The sequence below is a fragment of the Parasteatoda tepidariorum genome, chromosome 6 (genome assembly GCF_982258835.1).
Source record: "Parasteatoda tepidariorum strain Cologne lab strain chromosome 6, Ptep-v5.0, whole genome shotgun sequence".
Classification (NCBI taxonomy): Eukaryota; Metazoa; Arthropoda; class Arachnida; order Araneae; family Theridiidae; genus Parasteatoda; species Parasteatoda tepidariorum.
Genome location: NC_141760.1, coordinates 94057510 through 94080586, shown reverse-complemented (window position 1 = coordinate 94080586; position 23077 = coordinate 94057510). Strand labels below are relative to the sequence as shown.

The 23077-nt window shown below is 26.6% G+C and overlaps 2 protein-coding genes across 2 annotated transcripts in view; one reads left to right on the top strand and one right to left on the bottom strand.

The window, feature by feature from the left end:
• Positions 1–3298: 3298 nt before the first annotated feature.
• Positions 3299–21572, bottom strand: Cog6 (conserved oligomeric Golgi complex subunit 6). The gene is made up of 15 exons (XM_016075507.5): positions 21133–21572; positions 20146–20289; positions 19961–20032; positions 18688–18746; positions 15712–15823; positions 14719–14801; positions 14564–14634; positions 13669–13839; positions 12112–12255; positions 10948–11104; positions 8869–9115; positions 6834–7001; positions 4083–4244; positions 3623–3702; positions 3299–3547 (listed from the first exon to the last, which is right to left on the bottom strand). Exons 1-15 carry the CDS (start codon positions 21241–21243, stop codon positions 3400–3402), a joined length of 1929 nt encoding a protein of 642 aa, XP_015930993.2. The 5' UTR covers positions 21244–21572; the 3' UTR covers positions 3299–3399.
• Rpn7 (regulatory particle non-ATPase 7) overlaps positions 21559–23077 on the top strand; it is a 14801-nt gene continuing 13282 nt past the window's right edge. Inside the window, exon 1 of the mRNA XM_087166197.1 lies at positions 21559–22086. Coding sequence (XP_087022323.1) covers positions 21942–22086 — 145 coding nt within the window. The 5' untranslated portion in view covers positions 21559–21941. The remainder of the gene's footprint in view (positions 22087–23077) is intronic.

Sequence of the window (23077 nt, the reverse complement as noted above, 5' to 3'; positions counted from 1 at the left end):
ATGCGTCAAAACTTTATTGCTTCCACATTTGAAAGAATTGATGCGAGCCAGCAAAACTGTGTTGTAAAAATTCGATGTTACGTTTCTACGAACGAATTTAATTTTTGTGGAGGAATCGGTTTTTCGTCACCCCAAATCTCCCCCCCCCCTTACTTGACTTTCATTCTTCAAATCACATTGATTTTTGATTTATTGAGAATACAAAGTACTTTTTATAACCAAAAAATTAAATTTTTTTTACATCGTTCACCATTTATTTATTGATGCATTTTTTTAACTCAGAAAAAGTTGTGATTACAAGGTGAAAACTCGGGAGTTTCAGACAAGAAATTTTTTATTATCAATAGTTATATTGTTTTAAATGAATTATAAAAAATATTAATTAAATATAAAAAATTAAAAATCTCAGAAGTTTTCATTAGTTGGGTAAAAAGCGAATTTGAGTTGAGTAATTTTACATATCACTCAAATCTATCATTCGTTACTGCCCTGGATAGAATAGACCTTTATCTACAAAATTAAAAAAAATTTAATCTAAAACAAACTATATTATGAAGAGTGAATTATAATTATTTCTTGAATACCGATTTTATCTTATTTTATTACCTGCGTTGAACAGCCGACCCAATTTTGAGTTGACGACTATCGAATGTTCAGCTCCATGGCCTTGCAAGTTTGAATCAAACCCACAAGACAAGGGAACTCCCGGATCAAATTGGCTTTTGGGGAGGATTTTTCGATGGAACTAATGGACAGGAAAACTACGAAAACCTCCCACGGTTAGCCCGATTGTAAGAGGATTCTAACACATTATACGTCAACAGCTAAAGATATTTTACGTCACCAATGTGGAATGTGCAAGGCGAGTGCTGAATTCATATCAACAAACCACCGCTGTGATTCGAACCTGAGACACCTAAATGGGTGGTGTAGGCTCTATCCCCTGAGCAACTGTGGCTTTATCCGGTTGGATTAAATCAGATTTATAATGGGAAAAAAATATTTTTCTCCTTTCTGAAACATTTTTGCATAGCAACAAACTAATATTATGGCTCTCTAAACTGAGAAACTTACAAGTTTATAAAAATCAAAGAACACAAGAAATGTTTTTGGAATTTATAGTAAATTAAGTCAGCTAACTAGCTTTAAAAACATAGAAATCACAAAAAAATCTCTGAACATCTTAGTTTGCTCATCTGAAACATCGTTTTTTTTATGCTCTTTTGCAAAGAATAATAAAAAAAAACCACAGTTTCAGCGCCTTACATTTGAAGGAAAGATATAATTTTAAACAGTATGTGTCATCTTGTAGTAAGAATTATCTGAGTTTTAGAACGAGCAAATAAACTAGAACATTTTTTAAATTTTTAAAAAATCGTTGATTTGGCAATATTTCTCCACTTAGATGAAAATTATCAAAATCAATGCCTAATTTCAATTTTTTGAGCTTAAATAATACAGCATAGGAGTAAGTTTTCAGACATTAAAAAATTCGACCACAAACGATTCTTCTAAAACTGTGGCTTTTCTAATTATTGACATTTTGAGCCATTTTCAGAATAAACATAGAGGGCGCTGCTAAAGATAGGTTAAACTTGCCCTAACAGTCATGAGTAACTGTTTCAAACTCACATCACTTATTAACATAGCATATAATACGCAAAAAAGCATAACTTCATATGACTACAGTTCCTTCGATTCCAGGAATTTAACTTGGAGTGTTGGGAGCTATGTTTTAAAATACTTCGCAACATAAAGAATATTAAAGATAAGTTGCGGACTCCTTTATCTTTAAGAGTATTTTTTATGAAGTATTTTCTTATTTCCATCACACACATTTATTAATACTCTTCTTAACTAAACAGAACTACTCTTAACTGAATGTGTATAAATTAAACTTACTTTGTTTTTCTAGTTTGCGTCAAGTAAAATTGAAAATTTAAATTTTCCTAATAAACTAAAATATTTTAAAAATTATTAAACATTTTTAAAAATAGCTAATTTGGCGATATTTTTCCGCTTAGATGAAAATTATCAAAATCAATGCCTTATTTAAAATTTTATGAGCTTAAATAATACAGCATTGGAGTAAGTTTTTAAACATTTAAAAATTTGACCACAAACGCTTCTTCTAAAACAGGCTTTTCAACTGGCAGCCCGAGGGCCGCATCCGGCCCGCGAAGCCTTTTTTTGTGGCCCGCGAACTAAAATATATTAATTGTCATTTTTTTGCTAACAATTTTCGTAAGAAATCTATATGGGTTTAAAATACTTTTCTCGTTCATAAAAACCTAATTTCTTCATTTCTGTGAAATGTAACTTAAAAGCAATTTAATTTTCAGGTTTTGCATCCAAGAAAATATTTATTCAAATACAAAAATAATCGTGTATGTTGCTCTTTTTTATTTCATTTTTTTCGTATTTTGTAAATATAATTTAGCATGTGCATATCAGAAATTTTCTTGAAGAAATTCTCCGATTTAACTTTTTGAAACCACTCATTTTGGACGAAAATATTTAAACACACATTTGAAAATTTTAAATGTAAATATCTATTCTCTGGTAGTTGCAGCAGACAAACCTCAATTTTCTAATTGAATATTTTGTGTGCTACTATGTAAGTTTTAATACCTTAACAATTAGATATCTGTTGGACATTAATTGTTTAATACATAGGTGCGCACTTGAAAGTTATTGTAGCCCGAATTTTTATTATTTATTTAATATTTTAAAAAATTTATTAATAACAATTAAATATTTTTAAAAATCTATGTCTTTCTTTAATTTGTAATTCAATACTTTTGTTTTGTTCAACTTGATAAAACTCTGACAGTAATATTTAATGTGCCTTCATACACAAAAGAGTCCTACAAAATTTTTTTATAAAGTTGCGACCCGTCATTTGATTTGTGGCCCCCGGCCTCGTGTAAGTTGGAAACCCCTGTTCTAAAATGTGGCTTTTCTAATTATTGAAATTTTAATACTCTTTTTTTTCACATTTATTAATACTTTTTTTAACTGTACAGAATTGCTCTTAATTGAATGTGAACAAAGGTTTTTCTAGTTTGTTTCAAGTAAATTTGTTTGTGAATTTCGATTTTTCAGATCATTTGACACCCATGATTTTTCAAAAAAAGACGTTAACCTTTTGCTTAAGGCGGGTACATGTGAACAACAGGTGATGGTACTAAATGGTAACCTGTAAGCAAAGGGTTAATTTTAAATACATATGTGCCACTACTTTTTGCAATTAAACGTATATTCAATCACAGACTTAAAAAAAATTATCATCAAGAAATTTTTCAACACAAAATATATATATTTATTTCTCTAACCCATAAAATACATCTTAAATAAATAAAAAAAATGAAAATATAACAATTATAAATACATTTTATTTCACAAAATTAAATTTTTAACTTGTTCTGGCGTTCTTGGAAGTAATAGACTTGGATCAGGATAGTTGTTGTTCGGCATATTAACAGCTTCAAATATTTGGCTATAAGCATTGCAGAGAAGCCCCATTGATCTTTTTCTGAGAGTTTGCCTTAAAAAATACACATATTAATTCATATTTACAATTTTAAAAAAAATAAAAACAAGAAATGTTTAAAATATTTACCTTAAAGATGCAGAGAGGAGGAGAATACTTTGTGGAATCGTCAATGAATCAGGAGAAGAAAGAAAACTTTCAAGTTTTTTCTAGAAAAGAAATAAAATTAAAGCATTTTGAAATAATATAATGAAATACATTTAAATTTCTCAGACAAATCATCGCTGTGCGTTCTAGACTTGAAATTAAAACTAGCTTTCTTTCATAAACAATTAAAATTTTAAAATTGTAATTTTAATTTATAGATATTGTTGGAAAAGTTGTCACGTCTGATATACTGATTTGTGTGAAAACTTGAAAAAAACAACCAAAGAGATATATTAATCAATGAATATTGAAATTGTTCAACTTGTTTTTGATATATGACTCAAGCACCTTTTGTACGTACAGAATCATATAGTTTCATCTACAGAACAAACAAAAAACCCGTTCAAATCTGTCATACAATGATAAATAGAAAACAACTTACAACAGCAGCTTGAACAGCCAAGGCATCACAACCAGGAAGGCTAGACAAGGGTCCATGCTTAGGCTGGAAATCTTGAAGAGAAGTATACAGGGCACCTAAACCTAATTGTCCCACAATTGTTGAAGCTTGCTCACTCACTAATGTATCTAGATGGGCATCCATCTAAAATAGGTGGGAAGAATTTATTTAAGTTATATATGTAAATATAAAAAAAAGTAATGATGAAAAAAAAAATTGCTATAGCTGATAAAAACTTAAAAAGCAGATTTTTGAACAGTAACTAATTAAAAAATGTATAAAAATATTAATTAATAAAATCCTTTCTTACAAAGTTACTAATTAATCAAATTACATTCAACGTTTTAATGCCTAAATTATAGAATTCCTTTCACTCTATATACATAATTTTCAACATTAGTTTTATTTATACATACTTTACTATTGAAGACCCTGGAAATCCATTATTGTTTTTCAGAAACAAATTAAAATATTTCTTTTTGCAGATCTGAAAACACTACATTTTAAACTTAAAAGAGTGTTAAACTAAGAATATATAATGCTCAGTTAAGCACGTTTTTGTAAATTTCTTACAATTCAATTAACCAGTTAATCTTTGTAAGATGTTCACAAATAATAATAAAACATTTTCAATAGCATTTTATTATACTTCCTGATTGTGCATTGAAAGCACAACATGGTATCAGATGGTTTAAAATAGAAAAGAACTATAAAATAAAAAAAATAAAAATAAATGAACCTTGCATTCCGTAATCTGGTGCCAAAATATTTCACAATATATAACAAATATATCTCTCTTAATTACAGATTCTAAGCTTCCGCTTGTGATTTTTCACCAGCACAATTATTTTATGTAAGTTCTAATAAGAAATTGTGTAACTAATTGAGTATTTTAACATGTACATAGATAAATACATATAAGTTTTAAATTTTTTTTTCTTCAGAAAGTTGAAAAACATGCTTAAATCAGGAAATTTTAAACTATTAAAAATAACTTAATCAATTAAATAAAATAATATTTAAAATGTCAATATTAAAAAAAGATAAAAGATTCTCAAAAGTATATAGAACTTTTGTAACAGGGATTGTAAGTGTATTCTTAACTGACCAAGTATTTCTCATTTGAGTGAATTTGAAAAGAAATTTCTTATATTATTATTAAATATTATTCGTCAATTCACAATTTGTTCAGAAAATGTTGTTTTTTAGACAGATAAAATAGCAGATGAAAAATTTATTTAATCTAAACTTAATAGTGCATAATGAAGTAGGTCAATTAAATTTGTCTTCATATTTAATTTTGACCATATTTTAAGAAGCTTTGGTTTGCATAACACTTTTAAAATGTTTTTTTCTTTAACATAAAAAATTTATTTTTCATTTTGAGTAATATTCGAACAAAAATTTGGATAATTTATTTAATATTTTCTTCTTTATAACTGCTCTCAATCTGAACTTACTTTAATAACTTTCCTTGAAATATAGTGAAATCTGTTAGTTAGGCGGACACTTTTGCGACTGAAAAAATTGTCTGTCTATCAGAAATGCACATTTACGGGAAAGATACATTGATAATAATTTGAGAAGCTACAATATCTATAGAAAAAATACTTTCGAGTTTTCAAGGAAAATATAAGGAAGAAAAAAATTGAGCTTTAGAAAATTCTCTAAGTTTTTAGAAAATGAATGAACTCTGATAATAATAATAAAAAGAATCAAAGCAAATGAAAGTATTATTAAAAAAAAACTAATGACATGTAAAAAACCTTTAAAAAAATAAAATATTTTCTAATTTAAAACACATAAAATTACAGCACAGCGCAAATCATAGCTTAGGGTAAAATATTTTTCTAATAAAAAAATAAGTTAAGAATTTGGTTTAGCTTCTTACATACATATGTATACATAGTAAATCTCTGTTGTAACAACAAATCAAAAAAGCAGGTGGGATTATCATTGTAACACAATTGTCGTTAAAAGAAAAAAAAACATATTTATTATTAAATTAGCAATAAATAAATAAACTAAAATATGAAATAGAGATGTCCAAGCCAAATTACTGAAGTATATCACTAAAGTAGAATAAATAAATCAATTGCCTCAATTTTGTGATTGTGAATGGCAACCAATTGTCTACACTATTTCCATTGGATCATTATTATTCCTGTTTCAATTCCTATTGGTTGCTATTAGTTACTGATTGATCAATGATTATATTTCAGAACACAGTTAAGTGAAGTGATGTCAGCTTAGGCATATCTGTTAACACATCCAGAGTAGACTACAGATAATAGACAGGATTACTAGTTCTGTATTTAATGAATGGCAGCAATTAAACCTGAGAAGAATGTTGAGGAACTATAAAATTATCCAATTACAATCATTACTTGAATTAAATTTTTTTTTATGAGGGAACTCATCGATAACTTTGTCAGACTCCTCTTTATCTGTTGAACTTCACAGAGAACTCCTTGATTTGATACTTGTAGATAAGACTATCGAACACCTACGTCTTTGACTTTTCAAGTATTTTTCAGAATCAGTTCTTTCAGAATTGATTCTTTTCATGATACTGTATACTCTGCTACACATAACACTGAAACTTGTACTTAAACTCAACTAGGTTAGTAACGAGTTGCCAGACAGTTAGAAGATCATTAATGAACCACTAACCTACACATCTATTTTTTAATAATACAATTTAAAAAATTTTAATAGTTTCATGGTTCTTACTTGAGCTTGAAGCATTTCAAGATATTTGTCAGTGTATTCAAATAACATCAGAGATGAATGGATTAAATATATACAATTGGCAAGATATGCTGCCATATCAGCACTGGCAAGCTTTGATGCTGAAACATGGCACATCTGAAGTAATGGTTCTATAACAGCAGTCAAAATCTGCAAAATGGTAGAATAATGACTTGAAATCTGAATAAAACTAAATTCATAAAGTCAAACTGAATAAAGAGCTGATAACTGATACCTATTACTATGTTTAGATACTTAATTTCAAAAATAATGTAATCAAGTGGTTATAGGAAAAATATTTTAAAAAATCATTGTTATTCAAAAGAGACATATTTTTGTTATTATAGCAATTTTAAGCTTACCATGCATAAAAATTGTGAAATATCTGAAAGCTTTGATTGTGAATTTTCAATGTATTATAATTGTTTTGACATACAAAATCTTAAAGAATTTTTGAAGTGAAAGAAAGTGTTTAACTTCTGAAAGTTAATTATGGCAGGGAAATTAAGAATTAGTTTATCACTAACCTATGCATTTGTTTTAAACATTATCTGAGTAAAAAGAAAACTATATACAAAGAATATACAAGGATATAAAATATAAATACAACTTGTATTTCCTAATAATTTTTTAGCAGAAATTAAACTAACACAAAAAATTTATAGTATAAATAATTTTAAAGTACCAAATTTTTATCTCTTAGTTAAATTTCAAAATTCAGTTACATTTTTTGTATTTATATTAGCTGTGTAACAATGTTTCATAAATTAAATCTTAAAAAAATAATAAACTTTGTACAAAAAAGCATGATAAAATATGTTTCAATTTTAACAAAATAGGAAGAAAATGTTATTATAAAAAATTTCATATTTTACATCTCATTAATATTTTAGATATTATATGAAAACATTTTTTACAGACTGTTACAGTTACACTTTGTGTAACGTTACAAATTGTTCTTTTATTTAAATCATATCTTTTAATTTTTTAAAACCTTTATGGACCCTTAATTTTATAACAAATTAAGTTTATTTTAAGCACAATTTTCAAGTGATTTTGCTTAAATTTAGTAATTATTTCTCAATTTAAAAGTAAATATACAGAATACATTTTTTATTTAATATAATAAATAAAATAAAAAATAAAGTACTATGAAGAAGCCATTTTTAATTGTCCTTATTTTTGTGCTAGCTGTTTTATTTCTCTGGTATACATTGAGCACATTTTTAATTTGTCGGCATACATACTTCTAACTTGTGCAGTTGTTGAAAAAGATTTCACAAAGTGGTAGTAAAGCAGCAATTAAGTTTGAAAGAATTTTCTAAAAACTATTCCATTAAGACATCCATGAGCATAATTAACAAACAAAAATAGATTTACTCATAAACAATACAAACAATAGATCTTACCTACTTCTTTCTTTAAATTATTGAAGCGTTGCGTAGTTAAAAAAATTTTTTTTGAAACTTTAAACTTCAAGACTTAATGATTCAAAGCACTAAGAAAATTATTTCTCAACAGCCGAACAAGTTGGCAGATGTATATATATATATATATATATATATATATATATTTTTTATTTGAAACATCCTATCACTATGTCATCTGCTATGTTTGCATTTGGATATGGCGAGTCATTGTCTTGTTTGTTTTTTTACTCTGAAATCAGTAATTGCTATTTTTATTCTATGGCTAATTCATTTTCTCTTCTATATTCAATATCCAAATCCAATTTCGTTCCATTCCAATTAATATTATTAATATTGTGAAGTATCACCTAATGTTATTCCGAAACCATCACTAAATCAATCATCATCAAATAATCATTCATTTCATCCATTATTGTAATAAACATATTTAATCCGCAACAATATATAATCAATTATATTTTTACTTATAACAGAGGCATAGAAATTTTATAATTTCTTTGAAATTAAACATATAATAAACTTAAAAGCAAATTCATAATTAACAAATATGTATAATAAACTCAGTATTTAACTAAATCTAGATATACCTGCGGAACATCTTTTTGCCTGTCATCAATAGTAACAAGGCAGGCATCTTGGCAAGATAAAACTTCACGTAATAGTGTTAAAGTTTGTTTAAGACCTTCAGGTGGACCTAAATCTGCCGGAGGGAGGTCAATCTTTTCTAAAATTCGATTGCAATGACAAGACAGGCTGTTGTAAAACATTTTTTGAGATAAAGTGAGCATTTCCTCTAATGTTGTCAAAAGAGCAGCTTCAGAAGTCATAACTTGTCTAGAAAAAATAAATAACAATGTATAACTACAAATAAAAAACACATTGGTAGCTTATATTTGTATGAAATAAAATATAAATAATAATTCTACAGATATGCACCTTTTGTCAAACTAGCTATTAGTAATCTAAAGCCCAAAAATACATTAACAAATACACTAAGAGTTTACAAAATTCAAACAACTGCAATTTTAAGGTGTATATACAACTAAACTCCATGTAGGTATATAATACAGTCTACACTTTTTAGTGCAATCTTTCCGAAAGAACGACCGTTGCATGAAATCTCGTTTGCTGTTCCCTAAACGCAATATTATTTTAACCCCCATTAGAACGTCCAAACTGAACTTTTCAATCCAATTTAGCAACCGAATTTTTTTTTTTTTATTCTTAGAAAATAAATCAAAAATAAGTGTTAGGAAATTTTTTTTTTGTGCTTTCAAATTTAACATTTTTAAATTGACAATGAGTCAATCAAGAATAAAAGTCATGAGACAAATATTCAAACTACCATTTCTTTTGAGGTCACTGCTCAATAAACATGAAACATCTTTAATTCTCTATGAATTAAGAAAAAGTTATAGGATTACCGATTCATAACCGAAGAAATCCTAAGCGTAAATGGTAAAAAAAATTTACTATTTTTGCGAAGTGGTTTAAGCTGTGGTTTATTTGATGTTAAAATACATGGTATAATTCGCTTTCTTCTAGATTTTAGTTTTGCTTAGATCTCTAGACATATATTATTTAGAGGAAGTGACTGTTTCTATCCAGTGCAATGCCTTATGCTTGGAGAAGAAATTAAAAATTTTAAGGGAAGTAGATAGAAGAATAACATCAAAATCAGAAAGTGCTAAATTATTCTAGATCATAAAAAACATTTTGCTTACAATAATTAAAAATCACGACGAAATTCTAAATTCAGAATAACAAAGTGTTTTAAATTCATGATAATGCTTCAGTGAAATAAAATTTCACAATCTAGAAAAAGCACTGAATGACTGGCTAAAGTTTATGCGCAATTTTTAAAAAAAATGCCTTTTGAAAAAAATAATACTTGTACTTTACTGACATAAAAAAACTGCATATTTTTCAGTATCATAATTCAACTTTAAAGAGTAGCATGTTTTCGAAAACATTTTAACTAATTTTATGTTACAAGATAGTGAATTAATGATATAATGTCCGTTTTCGTTTGTACCACTGGGGTCGTCATATTGAAAGTATAATCACTAGAATTATGAGCGAATTTACCATAAATTAGAATAGGTAAAACTTAGATAAAGGTACGAAGTTAAAAATTATTCAACACTAAAACTTTATACTTCATTATAAAAGATAAGATCAATATAAATGGATTACTTGGGATCAATGTTCTAGTTTTTGGTAAAATTGAAACATATCATCCTGCATTTAAACCACTATAAATCGTTACTCACAACCATCAGATTTGAGTTTATGTTCTTTTGCTTGTCAATAAGGAGGGAAAACTAAGTTTCATAATAGATTGTTGAAATGGGGAAATATGAAATTTCTTTGCTTTGTTTCTATCAAATTGATTTGGTACTAATTTTAGAATTGTTTAAGGAATAGAAATGAACTATTGTATATTAGTTGCAAAAAACATAATTTAATATTTTTTGGTGATTAAGAGGGAAAAAAAACATATTTTGAATAAATAATAATGGAAAATATCAAAAACTGAAATTTTCATTTATCCTGTAATCTTCACTATGAAATCATAACAATTACTAATAAATTGTAATAGTTGGCACCTCTGGTTTTATCACTTATTTACATTAAACAAGAATAACAAAAAAGATAGTACAAACCGAATAGTATGTAAATAAAATTTCAAAACAGATCCAAGTTTAAAAAGAGTCACAGCACCCTGCTCAGAAACAATGACTTGCTCAACTCTCACTTTCAGTGGCCTGCAGAGTCCTTCGGTGATGTGAGAAAGAGAAGTTTGTATCTCTTTACTCAAATCTGCAATAACAAATATTTTATAATAATATAAAATTTATGTAATAAAATGTTTGTAAAATATCTTCATATTTCTAATAAATTTAGGCATTGAAATTATAATTTTTTTTAAATGAACATTAATTACATAGATTTTTATGAAAATATATAATGATACCTCCAGCTGCTAAACAGCACATTTTTATAATATATAGATTGTCTTAAATTACTTCAACCAAGTCAGTTAAATTTTTTTAGTATTTTAAATAATTGGAAGATTTTAAACTGTTTAATGCCATTATCTCAACTTTTAATCTTAAAAGTACTAACTGATGAGCAAAGCTAATTTAAACTTTGTATTTCTACAACTTTAGCATAAGTTCGTTATATTAAATTAGAATAGAACTCTTATTAGCTCAGGTATGATATATTTACGTTTGCGAAACTAAATTATTAAAATATCCTTTTTTATGAACATCAGAAAAAAATTGTGTTACATTGTAAATAATAATTGCTATAGAGATAGAAAGTGAAGTCCAACATAACATCTACACATATTATTTGCCAATTCAAAAGAAATCAAATAAATTTTTCAGACAAAGAAGCATCTTTCCCACATTTACAGATATAAATTGCGTTATAGATTCAAATTAATTTACACTTTCTGGTAGATTACTTTTAAACATACTTTCAATGTACAAGTTATTTAAGAATTAACCAAGTAAATAAAATTCAACCATGCTCAACAAATTCAGTTTTCAATTAAGCTATATCAATAGCATCTAAAAAACAAGTTTTTATTTCCTTTTTAGAGTTGTCCATAATTTGAGAAAGTCAGTATGATATATAATGACAAACAGTACATTTCAAAACAATTAGATTTCTAAATTTACTTTAAAAAGAACTTAAAAACAACAAGAATTATTAATATTCAAACTTTTAACTGATCTGCTTGCTGCATTTGCATAATAACAAAGAATTTGCTGAAATATTATGTTAAAATGATTATTGAATTTCAATTTTCAATGTACCTTTACACGTGCATTTCTTTAAAACAGTTTCCAACACTTCTTTTTCTGACGCTGTTGCTTGATGTAACCAAGCTAGCATATCTCCAACATACCGTAGAGGATCATGCGAATGCATCTCTATTGGTTTAGGAGTTCCACTTACACCTTTTTTTTTTTAAAGAGAAAAATTATTAAACAATAAATAACATTAAACATATATATGTATAATATAGACAGTAAAAATGACTGCAATATTTATTGTCAAATATTTCAGCAATGCAATCTCACCATAAGGTACACAATTTAGTCTAAAACCTTAATGTAATGGTTGTGTACACATTATTTATAAAATTAAATAGGAACAATATTTTTCTACCTAATTACAGAAATTTAAAATCAAAAACAAATCTAAAATTTAAAAAAAAAACTGCTTTTTTGTAACAATATGTTTGAATCTAATTTAGATCAAGGTAAGTAATAATATAATTTGCACTCTTTAGTGCAACCTTTATTACAGTGTTTTTTTTAAAACAACTTCCAAAACATTAAGTCCCATTTTCCATTCATAGGCAAGATTTATTTTAATCTTAAATAGAAGAACTGCACCAAAACATTTATTCCCATACAAGGACAAAAAATTTAGTTATTTGATTTAAAAAATATTTCAAAGAAATTATTTAAACCACTATTTCTTTTGATGTTATAACACATTAAATGAGGAACATCTTGAACATCCTAAGTGAGAAACATCTTAAATGATAGAAAAGTAACATAATCCAGAAAATTCTTATCCTAGATAGTCACAATCTATGATCAAAAAGTTAGTGAAATGTGTATTAGTTCACATATTCAATAAAAATTGCTTAGTGCACTATCATGCAAAAATGGATGTGAAGTCTCATATGCATGCATTAGATTCATATGATGAATTCATATTATCAATAAATTTCTACCAAGTACAATATCAATCATATCTTTTTTGAAAAATGCCTTCATTCTTATTATGAAATGCTAGACCCCGTTGAGTGATTCATTTTAAAGTTAAAACATGTCTTGGCATTTACCTAGAAATGCGTTATTTGTCGAAAATGATTGTTCATAACCAGTGTAGTATTTTCAACGTATTTCAGAATTTTTCCTTTTTAATGTGTTTAATACCTCGTTAATGACTTTTTTTAAAATAAACTATTAACTTTAAAGGAAACTTTTACATGCGTATGAAGAATTTAAAAAAAAATTAAAAAAACAATATTCTGTTAGTTATTAAGTAAAATATTGCTTTGCAAAAATTCCTTTAGTAATTTTCCTTTTTAAGAGTAGCGGTTATTAAATGCTTTAACACAGATAAAATTCTGTTTTACAATTAATAAAAAGAGACTGTTGAACTTTTAATATGATATTACATATAGTATGAAACTAACATACTAATAACATGCATCAAAATGATCACTATTTTCCCTAATTATTTTATTTGATGATCGTAGCATGAATTACTAAAATTAGTGTGAGTTATATTGAACAGTATTTAGTAAACACTTTGCAATGTAAAAAATGAAAAGTAAAGTAATAAAATAATACCTCCTCTAGTTAATGCATCAATAAACGATCTCACTACTGCTGCTCTACGAGCAGTGGCATACTCGTCTAAGGAGTATTGAAAAAGAATAGGACGATCTTGCAAGCTTTCCATGGCTTGACATAATAAAGGATTCAATTCTGGAGAATCGATGTTTAATAATCTACACTCACCTAAAATATTTAAAAGAAAATTTAGTAATAGGATTTTTAAAATACGAAACTTTTTTAATACTATATATGCATCCTTAATAAAACAGTAATGCAGAACGGTGTAATCTTTGTTATAGTTTAGACAAATTTGGCTTCCCTCAATTGCTCACAGAGCATCATAATACCTTCCAGAAAGAAAAGAAAAAAACAAATAAGAACAAATTTCAGAGTACAAACACAGCAACTAACATTATTTAGTAAATGGAAGATCTTTTAAATGTATTAGAGAACTACTTGAGTTGGAGTAGCAGAAAAGTTATATAAGTTAATTTATATCATTAACATTAAAGCTGAAAAAGAGTAGTCATATTATAAAGCTATAAATTTTTGTTGCATAAATTTAGGAAGTTATAGAAATTTCTAAAAAACTATCAGAATAAATTCACAGTTGAAAGTCAATTTAAATATAATAATTTTTATTTATTATTCCCCATTAGAAAACAAAACAAATGCAGCATAAAGAATGAGCACAATTTTAAAAGAATTACCAATGGAATGAAACAAAAATAAATAAATAAACTATACGCATTCAAAAAAATTTATACAACTATTTCAAAATTAAACTTTTAAAATTGGATTTAAAAAAAGGATAACTTGAGATTATAAGTATCTTGCACTGTTTACTACTTTAAAAAAAATCTTTACAGCAAAGTTTTAAAAACACATAAGGAAAAAGCTTGCTTACTTTGAGTCCAGCGATATAATCTCTCATAAGCAGCTTCTTGTTGTAACGCCATCGATTCCATAATCTCTATGCTTAAAGTAGAATATAGTGTTAGACAACTGCATATCATAGTAGATAACTAAATTACATTAATTCACATTTAAACGAAATCTTACCCAGCAGTTTGTTGGCTACTTCTTAAAAGGACTTTGCAATTATTATGTATGGTTTTAACTCTAACAAGTGCCTTGAAAAAATTCTAAAATAATAATAATATAGCCATTACTAAATAAGCAAATTATTATATACAAAAAAAATTATTAATATGTATTTCAATTGAAATTATTACCATGTTTTCGTAGATAGTACATTTTAATTCCTATGAAATTAAAATATTTCAAAAACTGACATTATTCTAACGTTTCATTTTTATGGACTCCACCCATCTAAAATGAAAACTGACTTACATGCCTAGAAATATCATATGTACCCAAAATGGGCATCATTCAGAACTGTTAACTTTTTCAAGCTTCTGGCAATATAAATTAGATAACTTCATTCTATGTACTCTCATTAGAGGTATAGATTATAAATTTAATTTTAGTAATTTCAGTTAAAACTCAGTTTTGTGTATAACATTTGTTGTATTAGAACTGAAATCTGAAATCATAAGACATTTTCCTGCCTTCATTTTATTTGTTTACCATAATATTTAAATTTATAAGTTACCAGAACTAAAATAAAATATTTATGAAGAACCCAAAATTATATAAACGACACTACTATTTAAGAAGGTGAAGTAACTCAGCCCACTAACTGAGAGTAAACTTCAAATAAACGTAATCACTAAAACGTTGTTTAGATAACAAGAAAAATACATAAGAATTAACATAAGAATTAACTCAGTTCACTAACTGAAAGAAAACTTCTGATAAATGTATATTTATTGAAATGTTATTTAAATAACAAAGAAGATACACAAGAAGTAATTCAGTTCATTGACTAAAAGAAACTTCAAACAAATGTATTCATTAAAATGTTGTTTAAATATCGAGAAAGATGCACAAGAATATCACATCTTTAAATTAAATGAAATTCAAAAGAATTTTGATAAGCAAAGTGAGTTTAAAAAATGAAACACAAGTGAGATTTTAAAAAAATGTCATTACTTCATCTAAATTTCCATCTCTAGTGCCTCTAAGAACTTTAACTTCTTCAGGCTTTAAATGAAAAGTATCAAGAAAAGCTTGAGTTACTTCTTGCTTCATCTGTATTTTTTGACTGAAAAAGTTCCTCTCTTTATTAAAAATGTTCTTAAATTGAATAAGGAATTCAAATGCCAATATTACTTCAGAAAAAATGAATAAAATTTAAAAAAAAAAAGACTTTTTCATAAAAAATGTTTACAATGTAAAGAAAAAAGATGAGAAGAGTAAAATATAAAACAAATTCTTAAGTATTTTTAATATTAATGCCATTCAAATGAAAAGAATAATAAAAATTTAACAGTTAAAATAAATTTTAAAAAATTTCCAAAATCCTTTATAAAATTACAATATACTGTGAAACGAACCAAAACAATTTTTAAAACTATTGTGAAAAATATTATTTAATTTATTCATGTTGAAGAAATTACATTCATAAAAATACATTTTGTATATGACAATTAACAATATCTATGAATAAAATAAAGATTAATTGCATGAATTAACAACTTGCAACTGAAATAATTTTGAAAATTTGTGTTAAAAATATCTTACAACAATAATATGAAAAAAATTAGAGAAAAGCCAAGCAGTTTAATTCAGTGCATTTTAAAATCCGAAAGTAAATATGATTTTAAATACATGTTAAATTTTGTATGAGTCTTTTGAAATATATTTAAGCATTTAACAGACAAAACAGGCAGATACAAATCTGACAGGAACAAAATGAATAATAAAACTTTTAACTTAAATTTAAATGCTTATTTATATTAAGTTAAAAACTAATTACATACTGTTGCAACATATTATTAGTCCCTGTGGTCCAGGGTGAGATCCATATCACAATGTGTATTCCAATTTTCCACTATGATTTAATATGTCAATAATTTCTTCAATAAAGAGTCAAATTTAAGTTTTAATTGAGTATAACAAAATATTGAAATAGCTAGTTAAAGTAATGAAATTAATCGAAAAGAATAGAAAATGATAGCTCATTGCTTCCAAAAGCTTTTATAGTTTATAATATTGTACACAATCCAACTCCTGATGTTAAAAATTTACCACAATTCAGTGTTTTCACTACAGCGCGAGAACGCGAGAATCTCGCATATTTTTTTACATTCTCGCATTAAAAAATGATTACCGCGAGAAATTCGCGCATTCTATAAACCAATTTCAAAATTCACGAATTTCGCGCATTTTGAAAAAAATTTCTCATTTGCGCCATTTAGAATAAAATTCGTTTCACTTTTCTTCCTGGATCTTTTATTATTTTCAACATCTGTCCCATTATCTAGCTTCCCTATTTACCAGTATTGTTCAGAACCTTTAAGAACAACAGAGCACCATCCTTCCGAACCACGGAACCTCTTTCAGAACGCATTTCTCTGCAACCACGTGTTTACCGTAGGTAAGGTTACTTCATGTAAGACGTTCAAATATTTTGCTCGTTAATGTAAGATGGACAAATGCCTTGTAAAGCCAATATCTTCTACTCCTAAACGGACAAATGTGGGTAGAAACGATCAAAACCAAACAAATACGCATTTGAGCAACCTAATGAGAATAGCTGATGAAAAAGTAGATGTAGAACATTTTCCAACTCATCATTCAACTTCCTGGATCTTTCATTATTTTCAACCCATACCTATTTACCAGTATTGTTCAGAACCTTTAAGAACAACAGAACACCATCCTTCCGAACCTCTTTCAGAACGCATTTTTCTGTAACCACGTGTTTACTGTAAGGTTTCTTAATGTAAGACGTTCAAATTTTTTGCGCAATAATGCAAGATGGACAAATGCCTTGTAAAGGCAATATCTTCTACTCCGAAACAGACAAATGAAAATGAAACGAATGTGAATAGAAATGATCAAAACGAAACAAATACGCATTTGAGCAACCTAATGAGAATAGCTGATGAAAAAGTAGGTATAGAGCATTTTCCATATGATGATGCAGTAAAAATATTCAATGCTTTAAAAATTAGAAGATGTTAAAAATGCATTATAATTAAAGAAATGATAATTTTTCAAGTCTCTTGGTGTTTTTTTTTTTTTTTTTTTTAATCTTTGAAATCTTACCCTGTTTTTGAGAAAGGGTGAGAAATTCTCACCCATTTTTTTTCTGAGATGAAAACACTGACAATTAAGCAATTTTTTCTGGTACTTATTCCTTTCAAAGGCCTGTAAAAGATCTCTTTCTATATTACTATATTAAAACTGCCAATTAATTACCATAATATAAAGAGGGCTTATTACCAAAATTAATTAAGTAATAGTGGCTTCAATAATAGCATGTCAATTTTTTATGTTTTATCTAAATAAATTAGAATCATATTTCCATTAATTTTGTTTTTTAGTATATAACTAAAAATTTGGCTTCAATAATAGCATGTCAGTTTTTTATGTTTTATCTAAATAAATTAGAATCATATTTCCATTAATTTTGTTTTTTAGTATATAACTTAAAATTTGGCTTCAATAATAGCATGTCAATTTTTTATGTTTTATCTAAATAAATTAGAATCATATTTCCATTAATTTTGTTTTTTAGTATATAACTTAAAATTTGGCTTCAATAATAGCATGTCAATTTTTTATGTTTTATCTAAATAAATTAGTATCATATCCCCATTAATTTTGCTTTTTAGTATATAACTTAAAATTTAATTTTAATTAGAGTACCTATTACCAAAATTAATTATGAATCATTGGCTTCAATAATAGTATGTTGAATTCTTTTACTTACGAATTAGTACCATTGCTCCATTTATTTTGCTATTTAGTACAGAGTTTACTTTTTTTATTTTCATTATAGCACCTACTAACAAAATTAATATAAATAAAAACCATAAGAATAAAAAAAAATATAAGAATGAACATAATAAAATAAAAACTGTGAAAAATAAATGTAAGTTTAAAGTTAGTAAAACATACCTTTCAGCTTGCAATTTAGTAGTCTCGTTGATCAAGTCATGAGTTTGAGATTTTGTAGTCTGGAGAAGAATAAATCCATGAAATATACAAGTGAATTATACACAGTTAAACAAACATTTGTATAAATAAATTATTATCTTAATTTCAAAATATTTAATTTCAGATTTAACAAAAATCATAAGTAAAATAATTAGTGGTAGGATAAAGGCACATAAATTATTAAAAATTAAAATAAAAATTATACAAAATAAATATATTACAAATAAAATGAATTATGGATACTACTCAATATTATTAAAATAAAATGTTTTTTTTTAGGTAAGAAATATTGCCTACTTTTACAAGGAAATGTCTGCTTACATTATATAAAAATAGTTAAATATCTGATGAAAAATTGTATTAATATGTCAGAAGAAAACTAAAACCAAACATGCTACAGTCGAACTCGTTTATAACGAGCACAAAGGGACCGTAACATTGTACTCGTTAAATCCGAGTGCTCGTAATAAACGGGTCCTTAAGGCAGGCGTGCAATCAGAAGAGGGCTTTGGATGTCAAATGATTGAGTTTACTTAAAATTTAATTACTACTTACTTTGTTTACATTAATTAATTTAATTAAATACTTTTCCTGCTTACTAAATTAATTCTTACTTACTAAATTTAATTAAATATTTTTATCGGTCATGATCTGACGTCATGACCGATGACTTTTCCCATGCTTTAGATTAGAGCGATAAGGGCAATTAAGTTTCAGTTCGCGGTTTTTTTTTTATTTCTCGCGCATTTCTTATAATTTTGAAATAAAGATAAGACAGAAAAACTAGAAAAATGAGAAAAAAGATTGCAAGACAGAAAAATATTGCTCGCTAAAACTGGGTCTTTCTCGTTAAAAGCGACTTCTGTTCCATAGACTTAACATTGATCCAACCAAATATTCTCGTTTTCCTCGGTAAATCCGAGTTCTCGTTAAATCCGAGCTCGTTATAAACGAGTTCGACTGTATTTCCATTGAAATATTTTCGGTTTTAAAGATTTAATGAGTTTTAAAATTAGGAAAGATAAAAATTTCTAAATTTAAACATTAAGATCTAATTCTTATATGTGAGAAATACCTACTAATAAATACTTCATATTCGTTTAAAATATTTTAAATCTTAAGTCAGGTTTCGCCTATGCAACAAAATATAATACAAGTTGATAACAAAATATCTAGTGTTATAGCTGATTTAAGTAGTAATAAGGTTAAGAATAAGTAAAGAAAAAAAAATTACCTGCAACCGATTCATCATTTCCCCGCAACAATCATTCATTGCCATAACATCTTCGTAAAAATCATCTAGAGCCTAAATGTTATATTAAATTTACATTATATATCAAATTTGAAAAACTAAATGGATGTACATTAAAAATAGTTGTTCAAATTAAATAGTTTGTACCCATTTAATTAAACAAATACCTCTTTCATATCTCGAAAGGAATCTAGGAATTCTTCATTTACACGTAAGCTCCTCTTTTCAATTTCACTTCGCAAGTTTCTTCGATTTTCAATATTGTTTTCAGTGAAAAAGGTAGACAAGTCTCTAAGTGCATCTAAAGTTTCCTATTTCAGAAATTTAAATGTGTATAAATTACAAAATTAATTAAAAGAGGAAATTAATCTTATAAAGTCATTTATAATTTAATACCCATTAAATTGTTCAACTAAATAAAATAATAATAAATTTCAGAAAATCAACATGAAAAAAAAATTTAATGATAAAATGAACATTTCAAACAAAAATAATGATAAATCTTAAAAGTGAAATAAACTGCTAAAAATTGTAGAAACTACATTTTCAAAGGACAATTTCAAATTTTTTAAAAAAATCTTTAATTGCCAAACGGAACTGCGAATTATGTATTACACAAAATGTAAAAAAGGCCAAAAAAAACCCTCAAGGGGCAATTAAACGTCATTAATACAATATGCATTTTTAATACTTTCAAAATTCAGAAAAAAATATGGTGTAGTTTACGAGTTGGTCCCCCAGTTAGTTTCTCATGTGTTGTTTCGCTGCCCCGGAAGTTCCCAAGACTTGGAGATTATTTTAGCACAGGTACCAGATAAGGAAATCTTCCCCAATGAAATAGTATTATTTTTGTAATAGACCATTATTATTACTTTCATACTAGTATTATTTTTATACTAAATTTTTTACAATATTATTATTTAAGCTTAGTGCACATATTTCTGAATGCAGATATTTCTTGAATGCAGACTAATAACGATACTAAAAACTTAAAAAGCAAACAAAACAAAAAAATTCGCAGCTTAAATATTAATGAGCAGTTATTTTTTCAGCTACACATTGTAAGAGTAAATGATAAGACACATATATTTATATAGTTTACTAACATGAATGAAATTAAATACTTGATCATATATAAACAAATTACAACTAACTTTATCAGAATCTAAACGGGCTTCTAAGAGTTTATTCAGTTTCCTCGATAGTGGATTTGATCTATCAGCATTAGAATCAACAATTTCTCGAGTTAAATCGGAAACACTCATTTTCGCTGAAAATTATATAAATAATACAAGAATAATAGTTTATTATTGTTAAAAAAAAATTTTATTTTAAACACGGCTTATAATTTATCGGACAAACATTCTTTAAGCTCTAGACCCCGAAAGCACATAAACAAATATAAACATTAGGTTTTCTAATTTATATTAGGAATTTGCATTGTCTGCATTAAATTTTTTCAACTTAAGTTTTAACCATTCTCTGGTATTCTTTGCAACATTTTTAAGCTTTTAGGAACGATAACGCACTATAACTTTTCAGAGCGTTGAACTCGTTCATTATTTTGAGAATGACAGTTTAACTAGTTGCTGCCAGATTTTACTTGGTTGTAACCGCGAGCTACACATTTATTCATCTTAAAATGAACTAATATATTGATATTAAACTTAAGAAAAATCATATAGACTGAATAAATTTTACTTCCTTTGATTATTTCCTTTTTTATTTTGCACAGAAAATAGCAATTTCATATTGTTTGAAACTTAACTGTACTTTTGACTGTTTGGGTTATGTGTTTGTCCAATTTGTTTAGTCACTTGTTTACATCGGTTTTTTTAATTCGTTTTATAAAGAAATCCTGCTAGTGTGGAAATCTGTAACAAAGAAATTTCCAAATTTGTTGTGCTGCCTTTTGCCATTTAGTTGTATTTATTTATTATTGGTGTTCATTTAAGAAAGTAAAATGCCTATTGAAAATCTTGAAGCCGAAAGCTTAGAAAAGAATCCAAATTTGGAGTTAGCACAGATGAAATTTTTACTTTCCTCTGTCGAATTTCAAGGAGATGAAAGTTTAAAAAATCGACTTCTGGAAGCTATCAAATTAAACAGTAAATATTTATTTCTGCCTCTGCATATCACTGTGATCTTATAATTTCAAATTCGCGTAGAAAACTTGTGAACTGTTATTGAAATTAAGTACCTGGCATGAAAACAGAAACAATTCTGTTTATGTCTATGTTTTAAGTTCAGGTTTTAGGTTGAATATGACACTATAGTAATATCGGGACTAATAAAAACTGTTATGATTAAATTATGAAAGTTGACGTTTCTACTTGACCCCATAGCAGAATGTTCGGCAATGTTCTTCAACAAGCTTATAAATGAATAAAAATGTCCTTCGGATTTTATCTTTTATTTCTGAGCAAGCTTACAAAAGTGTGCTCTAAAGTTCTTTTAAAAAATGAGGTGTGAAATAGTATATGATAATTTATGCATATTACTATTGCACAAATTAGGAAGATAGAATTTTCTCATGAAGAGTGCTTTTTGTTCTCACCTTATTAGTTTTTACTATTCTAAAACTTTAAGGAATATTTAAAAAAAAATAGACTGTAGCATTTAATAATTGAGGACAAATAAAAATGTACTCAAGTATTAATATTATGTTTAAACGTCAGCAAAACAATGCAACTTATTATTACCTTATGAGACATCTTAGTTTTAAAATTTCTTACCTTTTATCGCAGATAATAATTTATTTGTAATATCATTGTTGATAATACTTGAATCTTTTATCCAATTAAGATTCTTTTTCTTGCAATAATAAATGTCATTTCCGCAACTGTTACTACTGTTAATATCAGGGTGAGGCTCATCTTCATTGATTCTCGTTGTTTTTATGGCCATCATATCCAAATTAATATTTGACTATGATCTTCTATTTGAATTTAATATACTTCTTTTTTTTTTAGAACAATGTCTAACAGGTTTATTGTAATGAAAATGTTGATAATGCTCTTTCAACTTTTTTTAAACTAGTATGTGTCTTGCTTTCAGAGTAAGCTAGTTTCTTCTGATCAGATATTTCTAAAATACTCC